Here is a 10,600-nt window from a genome sequence, read left to right as displayed (position 1 = left end):
CCACTGTGCCCGGCTAATTTTTTTTTTTTGAGATGGAGTTTTGCTCTATTGCCCAGGCTGGAGTGCAGTGGCATGATCTCAACTCACTGCAACCTCTGCCTCCCAGGTTCAAGCGATTCTTGTGTCTCAACCCCCTGAGTAGCTGGGACTACAGGCACGCACCACTAACACCCGGCTGATTTTTTTGTATTTTTATTAGAAACGAGGTTTCGCCATGTTGGCCAAGCTGGTCTTGACCTCCTGACCTTAGGTGATCTGCCCACCTCGGCTTCCCAAAGTGCTGGGATTACAGGCATGAGCCACCGCACCCAACCAAGGCTGTCGACTTTTTTACTAGTTGCTTCAAAACTAAGGCAAATGTTGTTCACACTTCAGATTTTAAGACATTTTTACATTTTTTATTACTTGAGTTTCATCATCAAAAACCAGTATATCTTTTAATTGATTCTTATTTTATTTTGGGTTATGAAATAATTTTAACTTATAGAAAATATAAAAGTAACATCACAACAATTATGTATCCACCATTTAGATTTAACAAATCTTAACATTTTAACGTTATTTCAGACCCTTTTTTTTTTTGAGACAGAGTGTCACTCAGACACCCAGGCTGCAGTGGCATGATTTCAGCTCACTGTAACCTTGACATCCTGGACTCAAGCAATCCTCCCACCTCAGCCTCCCAAGTAGCTGGGACTACAGGTGTACACCACCACACCTGGCTAATTTTTGTATTTTTTGTAGAGACGGGGTTTTGCTGTGTTGCCCAGGCTGGTCTTGAACTCCAGAGTTCAAGCAATCCACCTGCCTTGGCCTCCAAACCAACTCTTTTTTTCTCAGAGGTAGCTACTTTTCCAAGATTGTGTGAAATCCTTCTCATCAGTGTTTTTATGCCTTCATTATATGTGTGAACTCTTAAGCAGTGTGGTGTATTTTTCGTTTTTTACATTTATATAAACTGTTTCATACTATGCCAAGCCTTTTGAAGCTTGCTTTTTTTTGATTCATTATTTTTTTCAAGATTTACCCCTATTGACGAATGTAGATTTAGGTTATTTAACGTCTATGGAGTATGTTATGAAGTATCAGAATTTATTAGCCTATTTTCCTATTAATGGATATGTGTTTATTGTTTCATTTACAGACCGTACTGAAGTCACATTATATGTTTTCTTGTGTATTTCCCTTGTCATAAAATGAGTTCTTTTTTTTTTAATTATATGATGTGGTTGTAGTAAGAAATGGAATGAGAGGGAATGGATAATAGAGAACATTTTACATAGTAAGGGTCATTGTTGTTCCCTAAACTTTCATTTCAATTGTATGTGTATGTATGTATTACTAAGATAGGATATTAAATGAATTTCTTACTGTGAGTCCTTAACAAAAATGTTTGAAAGTTACTCCTAAGGTGTTTACCTGGAATTAGAATTACTGGATTTTAAGTTTTGCTTTATGGGAAAAATACCAAATTGTTCTTCCGATGGTTTTAACAATGTATGGTCCCATCAGTAATTAATAAAATTTTAGTTTCTACCAAGTTCTACCAAGTTCACTCCAACACTTGGTATTAGTCTATTTCTGTCTGATACTTGGCATTAGTCTAACTTGTAACTTTCCAGTGAGCATCAGATGGTATCCATGATGTTTTCGTTTGTATTTCCTAGATGTCTAGTGTGTTTAAGCAGCCCCCGTGTTTATCAACTATGTAGGTTTCCTACTCTGTGAATTCCATGTTCACATCTTTTGCCTGTTTTTCTATGTGGTTACTGATTTCTTTTTTGGTTCATGTGTGAGCACACATACATGTAATTAATTGTAAGGTTTCTTTCCGTGTTAGAGATACTAATCTTTTGTCAGTTTCATCCATACTTTGAATGTATTCCATGCCTTTTTAACTTTACATGTTCTTGTGTTTTATAGGTTTTTTAAAAATTTTTATTTGGTAATTGCTTTATAGCTTACTCTCATCCCTTTGCTTTCAAGTTTCTGGCATTCTGTTTTGTATGTCACTCATACGTAAAAGCTTATGGCTAAATTTTAGTTTTAATAGTTGAGTTTAAATATGTTCTTAAGTTATTGATATATTTAGTTTATGTTTCTAATTTTTTGTTTCCTCTTTCGCTGCTTTGGAAGTAAGTAGTTCTGTATTTAATTTTGACTTAATATCCTTAATTTTTAATTTTTATACTCTACTTACTTTAATAATGTCTAATGCTAATCAATATCATAGTCTTTTTATTAGGCAATAATATTCTTTCGTTAAATTAACATCTTTTGTTAGAAAAGAAACATCTATTTGTTTCATGAGTAGAAGGGGATAAGATGCAATATGGTTTTCCTCAAAGTGCAAATGAGAACAAATGTGCATGTACCTTTTAAACTTTTATTTTTATTCAAGTATATCTTTTCAAGTATATTTTCTTAACATCTCATAAATATTATGATGATGCATAATAAAAAATAAATTACTCATATTTAAAATACGTTGGTATTCAGGTAAAGCAAAATACCTGTACTACACAATGTACAACTTTAGTGTATTGTGTAGTCTTAGACTTACATACATTTCAAAAGTTAACTCTGGAATTAGGCATCATAAACTACAAACCTCTGGATATGTGCTGACTAAAAATATTCATTATCTAGAATCTTGCATGTTCTGACTGTTTAGTAATTTTTCTCTATTTGCCATATTTATTAACACTTTGAATTTATGAAGATATTACTTACAGAGGCCGGGCATGGTGGCTCACGCCTGTAATCCCAGTACTTTGAGAGGCCAAGGCAGGCACATGGCTTGAGCTCAGAAGTTCGAGACCAGCCTGGGCATTGTGGCAAGACCCTGTCTCTACAAAATTACAAAAATTACCCAGTCATAGTGGTGTGCAGCTGTGGTTCTAGCTACTTGGAAGGCTGAAGTGGGAGGCTCACTTGAGCCCAGGAGGCAAAGGTGGCAGTGCCTGGGTGACAGACTGAGACCTTATCTTAAAAAAAAAAATTGCTCATAGAATCAGAGAATTCTTAGAGATGATCATTTTCTTCAACTTTTCATTTTAACAAATAGGGAAATTGAGAGCAAAATTAATTAATGATTTGGACCTGGAACCCAGCACCCTGTTCTCAATTTAGAGTTGTTTATTCTGAATCTCATACTGCCTTTTTTATTGCCTTTATGTAACAAGCTTACTCCTTCATAATTCTCTTGTGAAACAAGCAAGCACATTACAATATAGGGGATGCAGTATTCTTCTGTTTAATAATTTATATTTTAAAACTACACATGTTTGAGCAGTAAAAGTTACAACAATTAAACAAGCTAAATTATTTTAAATATTTATGGTTCTTTCTTTTATAAATTTCAGATGTAAGCAGTGTTCTAGTTTGAGATCCATACAAAATCTAAATTCGTTGGTCGATAAAACATCGTGGATTCCTTCTTCAGTGGCAGAAGGTTAGCTAAATTTCCATGCCCTGCAATTTTAACTGTTTGTATACAAGGTTATTCCACCTGTTTATGTTTCAGTATACCTGAAAGTATACCTATTCTTTCTTTGTATACCTATTCCTTCTTCTGTAAGATAAACAGACTTTGTAAATTTAAAGATATCTGCCAGGCCTTTCTTTAGTCTGTATTTCTTCAAGCAGGCACCGTCACATTTGTTTGTACTTTCCCCCATTCCTTACTATTTTGTTTTTCCTTCTCAGTAAGCATTCCACTTTACTAGTGCTCTTCTCAGAATTTGGCATTCAGAGCTGGACATTGTGCTGCAGATGTCGTTTGGCCAATTCAGAACAGAGTGAAATTATTTTTTACCTAAAACTGGACACTCCACTTCTACTAGCCTGAAATGTCATTGTATAGCTATTTATTTGTACACTTGGTTTTGTTTTCTTTCCTTTTTAATACAGCCATCTCATGTTTTATTTGTGGTCCGTTGAAATCCTGGGTTCCTGTCACATGAACTTCTTGAACTTGGTCTCCTCATTCTATTCTTAATGTAATTTTTTTTTTCTGTCACATGAGCTTCTTGAACTTGGTCTCTTCATTCTATTCTTAATGTAATATTTTTGTTTTTATGGTTCCTGGGAGTAGTTGCTAAGTTCATCTTTCTTAGTTTTAGTTCACAGTTTTAATCTATTGAGACCTTTTGAAGCCTAAAAATCAGTTCCCCTGTAGTAGTGTCTTTTGTATGCCCTAGTTCATGTCTGTATGTCCTAATTTATTCTTACTTGCCCTCTTAATTGGTCCTACTGTTTAAATATGGGTTCCACAGATAGAAGCTAATAAAACATTCTATAAATTGAGTATCTTCATTTCCAAACAAGAAGATGTTTATCTTAACCTGTGAATTTTCATGTTACCCAGTATCTCTAATTTCTTATTTCTTTCTCATCTTACCAAATTATTAAATCTCCGATTCTGACATTCTTGTCCATTCAACCAGATGATATCCCTTTTTTCTTTTTTAAAATTACAAATTATTCCCCTAGCTTATAATGGAGAGAGGCATGCTAAAACGGTATTTAACTGCATGCTGTTTTTTAGAACATTCTGTATTTTAATTTCATCTTTCATAAAACTAACATGCAATGAGTTGTATTTCATGAATCACTTTTTGTGGTTTCTATGGAGGCTATCAACTCTTTTATTTATTTATTTTATTTATTTATTTATTTTGAGACACAGTCTTACTCTGTCGCCCAGGCTGGAGTGCAGTGGTGCAATCTCCGCTTACTGCAACCCCCGCTCACTGCAACCTCCGCCTCCCAGGTTCAGGCATTTCTCATGCCTCATCCTCCAGAGGAGCTGGGATTATAGGTTTATGTTACTGTGCCTAGCTATTTTTTTGGTATTTTTAGTAGAGACAGGGTTTCGTCATGTTGACCAGGCTAATCTTGAACTCCTGTCGGGTGATCCACCCACCTCAGCCTCCCAAAGTGCTGGGAATACAGGTGTGAGGGTGTCAACTCATTTTAAATATACATTAATATTTAATCAAAAAAGATTAAATTGCTTATCATAAGATATTCTCCCTATGTAGGTATAGTGAAATGTTCCAAAATGAATCTGCTAAATGAGCTTAATTATAGGTTGAGTATCTGTGAAGTTAAAAACACAAACTGTTTGTCCTCTGCTCTGACACCACAGCAATCAGCACAGGAGACTTATGTGACCAAACGCATAGGGGTTTTCACCCACACATCAAGCAGGCAGTCCCTCAGCAGATGCCAGCTGGGTGTCCTCCAATTCAATTCTGACACTGTCTACCTGGAGATAATGCCAAATTTTTCTTTGTATCTTGAGTTATTTTAGTAAATAAAATTTACAGGTCTATACTACCATAAAACAATTTTAACTTTACCTTGATAATAACGAATAGTAGACTCATATGGTTTGATCTTTTTTTCCTTCACTAGTCCTGGGTATTGTACCCCTCCAATATGTGTTTGTTATGACATTTACACTTGATGATGGAACAGGAGTACTAGAAGCCTATCTCATGGATTCTGTAAGTATCAGAGGTAGTAAAGATATTTTTAATTAAAAAATAATATTTAAAAAAGTGAATACATGTATTCATGCCTGCTTTATTCCTAAAAGGACTTAAGGCAACTTAAAAGTATAAGTAAAATATGAGCACATAAATTTTGAATCATCTGTGTATGTATCTCTTTTTTTATTTGACACTAAATCTTAACAGTTGAATAGTGGAAAATTAAGGAACAGGGATTTAAAGAGTCATTCCCTATACCACAGCCAAAATGCAGAGTTATGGCTACACTATGGAAGCGTTATTTGTAATCAACATTTTGTTGTACTATTGTTTGTTTGTTTTTTGAGATGGAGTCTTGCTCTGTCGCCCAGGCTGGAGTGCAGTGGCATGATCTCGGCTCACTGCAACCTCCGCCTCCCAGGTTCAAGGAGTTCTCTGCCTCAGCCTCCCATAGCTGGGACTACAGGTATGCGCCACCATGCCTGGCTAATTTTTGTATTTTTATTAGAGACAGGGTTTCACCATCTTGGCCAGGCTGGTCTTGAACTCCTCACCTTGCGATCCACCCGCCTTGGCCTCCCAAAGTGCTGGGATTACAGGTGTGAGCCACCACGCCCGGCCTTGATCATACTTTTTAAACCTCCACATTTCATATTAGAGGAAATGAAGTTACTTTGACAGGGAAGATAGATATTATTGTATAAAGTTTTGAAGCAGTCTACAAAAATCTTCCTCATTTCTGACAATAATTGCAACTGGAAGTCCCCAAGGCCACTCTTAGATTTGATAATTCACAAGACTCCTAGAACTCACTGAAAACTATTATACTTACAGTTACAGATTATTACAGCTAACGGATGTACATTAAAATCAAAGAATGAAAGAGATGTATAGGACCGAGTCCAGGAAAGTTCCAGACATGGAGCTTATGGTTGTCCTCTCCCCATTGAGTTGTGGACCGTTACTTTACCTGCAACAGTGTGTAGCAATATATGTAATACATTGCCAGATAGGGAAGCTCTGCTAAAAGATTTTAGTGGGACTCTATCATGTAGGTTTGGTTGACTGCCCATATGGCTGATCACAGTCTTCAGCCCCTCTTGAGATCAACGTGATACCACATGCTTCAAAGTTCCCACCCTACATCATACTGTTAAACTCTTCATAGTGACCCAAGGCAAAATCCAGGCAAAAATGCTTCTGTCAAGTGTGACATGGAAAGGGCTTAGAGGTTCCACAAGCTAAGGTCAAAGCCCAGACCTCTCTTAGGGTAAAGTTAAAATGTTTACTACATGGATTGGAAAAGAGCTGAGGTATAGTTGAGAGGAGAATTTTTCTCCCACTTACACAGTTCATTTAACCTTTCATTAAATATTTAATGAGCACCTGCTGTGTACTAGGTACTATCCTATGTGATGGAGAGACAGCAATGAACAAAGTAAGCAAAATTCCTTCCTTCTTGAAACTTATAACCTAATAGGGAAGAGAAAAATTAAATAACTATATAATACATATACTATATGTTATATTCATTTAAGCTTAGCACAAGATGTTTTTTCTATGCACAAAGAGAATAGTCAGCCTCATTGTTTTAAAATCATTATTACCATCATCATTATTAAATCAGAGCAATTTACTTGATTATGTATATCTCAAAGCTATTTTAAGATTAAAGTAGTAAATAAGATTTTGGAGTTGAGACCAGCATTCTAGTTTATGAATTCTACAGTCTTGATAGAGGAAAGCTGTCTAGATTATCTTTTAATTGGACAATATTGAAATATGTGTTAATAATAACATTAAAAAGATTATTTCGTTTTTTTTTCCTCTCATGAAACATTTTTAAGGACAAATTCTTCCAGATCCCAGCATCCGAAGTTCTAATGGATGATGACCTTCAGAAAAGTATAGATGTGATCATGGATATGTTTTGTCCTCCAGGAATAAAAATTGGTAGGCAAGAATATTTTAACAATCCTACAGTTCTTTTACTTGATATAGCACTAGCATATATGTACTCTGTGGACTTTTAGAAGTCTGAAAGCTTTGCTTCAAATGAATTACTAAGTAATGACTGATTACTGTATGATCAACCTTTGATGAAGAGAGTGGCAAGGATAAAATAGTTATGAATCATAATTCTTGCAGTCAAAAGATTTTAAAAATATTTTTAAATATAGGAAAGGGGGGTAGCTTTGATCACAAGCACATTTGACATTGTCATGCTACAAGCATTTTAGTTGAAATTAGACCAAAAGTGATAAATTGTTGGCAGTAAACATTTTCTGTAACAAACTCCAATTATCCAATTTAATTCATGGATGAATTTTTTTATTTAGTGTTAACTAGTTTCACATTTTACAAGCTTTTGTTTTACCAATTTTTTATGAGTTTTGTTTTCTGAATAAACATTTGATTAATAAACCAGATCCTCCTCATTTCAAATTGTACTGCTTATACCTACTGCCACTGAATTTTCCTTCTGTGACCATATTTGTGCTTATGTTGAAACTTGCAGATCTAAGTCATATTAAGACAATTTGATTTTTCTAACAATGTTTTATTGTAGGAAATTTTACCAGCTGCAGATTTAGCAGCTGGTTTAATTTTTATATATTATTTTAAATCAGGCTTTACTCTTCCTGGTCAATCTTTGCATCTTATAATAGTTACCTAATGATAGAAATTTGTGTTGATCTGTAACAAAGTTTAACTTGAATACCTTTATTTGTTGTCAGTTTTAATTTGTGTTAGCTGTTTGGATTCTTTTGGATAGATTTCTAGAAGTAAATCTTTATATCCGAAAGCATGGGCCTGGTAGACCCATTTTAACCACTATTTTAGATTTTTAAAATATATACTAACCATGTTGAAACCCAAGGTGTAATCACTGTTACCTGTTTGTGACAAAAAATTCAGATTAGTCACAATTGCTCCAAAACAATAACATGAATCTAGCATGTATTTTGGAAAGAGAATAATGTTAAATTTGGAAGGGACGTTTTTACTTTTCAAGCCAAAATAAATATTAATTTTTCTAGCTCAGTGGTAAGCCTAGGTACCTATTTCAGAGTTATTTATTTTGTTTTAATGGTTAAATACCTTTTTTTGTTTTTTTTGTAGATGCATATCCGTGGTTGGAATGCTTCATCAAGTCATACAATGTCACAAATGGAACGGACAACCAAATTTGCTATCAGATTTTTGACACCACAGTCGCAGAAGATGTAATCTAATATTGCCATCCAATTTAGCATACATAAAATGTTGCCACTCATCATCCCTGTTTGAGCTTCTTTTCCTGCCCTGAGTTTTGTATCAGCAATGTTGATGATTTTAGCATGGGTATGGGATTAGATAATGTCCTTTCTTTAAATCTCTTGGCTTTTACTGGGTGCAAGGTAAATAATGGCTATAGATTTTATTTTGCTTTCTGTTTTGCTTTTGCACAAACAGACCTGCTTTAACAAGTACTGCTGAGATAAGTGTTTGTCTGATCAAGCTACAGTGTACTTTAAGTAGAAATGGCAAAGTTGCTTTGTTAGGGTGCCGATACTGATGATTTTAGGATAAATTCACTTCTTTAAACATGTAATACATGGTTTGATTGCTTGTTTCTCTCCAGGATAGTAGAGATTTCTCTGTTTCACCTCAACCTAATAAAGTGGTCAGATTTATAATGTTAGTGACTTAATATGATCCTTTTCTAATAGTCTCCTATAAAATATGCCAGTATTACAACTTACAACTGATTGAATGAGATGTTAACTTAGTAAAATAATTTGAATTTTACCTGACAGTGTTTGTCAAAGTTAAAATCATGAATATTCAATTTTATACAAACATTTAATATATGTATAGATTTGTATATGTTATTTGCCAAAGACAGATATAAATTACCTGGTTTAATATTAGTGAAGAATAAATAAGTGCACACATTTCAACTGTTTCATTTATTTGCCCTAAGTTGAGCCAAAAAGTGATATGAGGCAAAGAATCAAAGCAGGTGTGGCAATACAGCAGATGTTTAGGGCGGCCTACATCCCAGGTACTGTGCTAAGCACTAAACATGTATTTGATCCTCACAGCAACCCATTTTTCTGATAAGAAATCTGAGGCTTGATTGATAAGCTAAGTTCACACAGTTTTTAAATGCTAGAGTCTGTGCCTTAATTCACGTAATCTCTATTCAGAGCCTGTACTCTTAACCACTCAGGGATTCTGGAACAGAAGCTAACAGTTTTCTGCAATGAGTATTTGACTTAAATATCTGCAATAACATTGGAAATAGATTATAAGAGGAATCAGTGTGTTTTTCTATACTTTCAAAATACTTTTAACATCTTATTGTCAAACAAGGATTGGATAACTGATTTTCTTTGCTCATAATAACTCTAAATTCTAGTTCCTGAGTATATTAACACATCTGTATACCTAACTACCAATGTCCCCCATCATCGACTAATCAGCTTGTTTGAGACAATGAGAAAAACTGATTTTATTTTCAGGAATATAGACTCTTGGTTCAAAACATTTTCAGGAAAAATATTTTAAAACCCTACAGTTGAACAGGTGTGTTTCTGTGTTGATGATGTGCTCAGAATACAAAGGTGAGATAAACATTTTTTCTGCCTTCAGGAAGCACTCAGTCTAGAAGAGTAGAGGTCCAAAGGTGCCATAGGTTCACACTGTGAGCCTGCAAGATCTCCACGTTAACAAAGGAAAACTCTTCCTATGAATCTTCATGATGATAGGCCATGTCTCTTTTTATTTTTGTTTTAAATAAACATCCACATTATCATGATTTCTTTTGGTTTCTTGTGGAGTTTTGTCCTTGTCGTTTTTAAAAACTTTTCAGTTTTAGCAAGAATTATTCCATCAACACCTAGTGTTTATCTGGAGTGATGTATGCACTCTGTGCTAATCAGGAACCCAGAGTTAGGAGAATTTTTATTTCTGGAGCAACAACTAAATGGTAGTTCATTTTGCCCCAATTTGATTCCTGCCCCTTTCTGTAAACACTGATAGTATCTTCCTGTTAGATTTTAAATTACACAAATTTAAGAAAGAGGTTCGTGTGCAGACTCAATCTCAATTTCCAC

At 34.6% G+C, this 10,600-nt stretch overlaps 1 protein-coding gene across 4 annotated transcripts in view; it reads left to right on the top strand.

Moving 5' to 3' along the window:
* The window catches only part of POT1 (protection of telomeres 1), a 119,866-nt gene extending 109,564 nt beyond the window's left edge, over positions 1–10,302 (top strand). For 2 of the 4 annotated variants that reach the window (XR_001885951.1, XM_017873817.1), the window contains exons 16-19: positions 3,366–3,454; positions 5,422–5,513; positions 7,346–7,451; positions 8,622–9,439. Coding sequence is in view for 1 of the 4 variants with exons in the window: in XM_017873817.1 (XP_017729306.1) it covers positions 3,366–3,454; positions 5,422–5,513; positions 7,346–7,451; positions 8,622–8,734 (400 nt within the window). In the remaining 3 variants the exon portion in view is untranslated. Of the gene's footprint in view, positions 1–3,365; positions 3,455–5,421; positions 5,514–7,345; positions 7,452–8,621 lie in introns of all 4 variants that reach the window. The other 2 variants (XR_001885953.1, XR_001885952.1) reach the window with 2 other exon arrangements.
* Positions 10,303–10,600: the final 298 nt, after the last annotated feature.

The sequence above is a fragment of the Rhinopithecus bieti genome, unplaced genomic scaffold, assembly GCF_001698545.2.
Source record: "Rhinopithecus bieti isolate Rb0 unplaced genomic scaffold, ASM169854v2 scaffold_7683, whole genome shotgun sequence".
Taxonomy (NCBI): Eukaryota; Metazoa; Chordata; class Mammalia; order Primates; family Cercopithecidae; genus Rhinopithecus; species Rhinopithecus bieti.
This window is presented reverse-complemented; position numbering and strand designations above follow the sequence as displayed.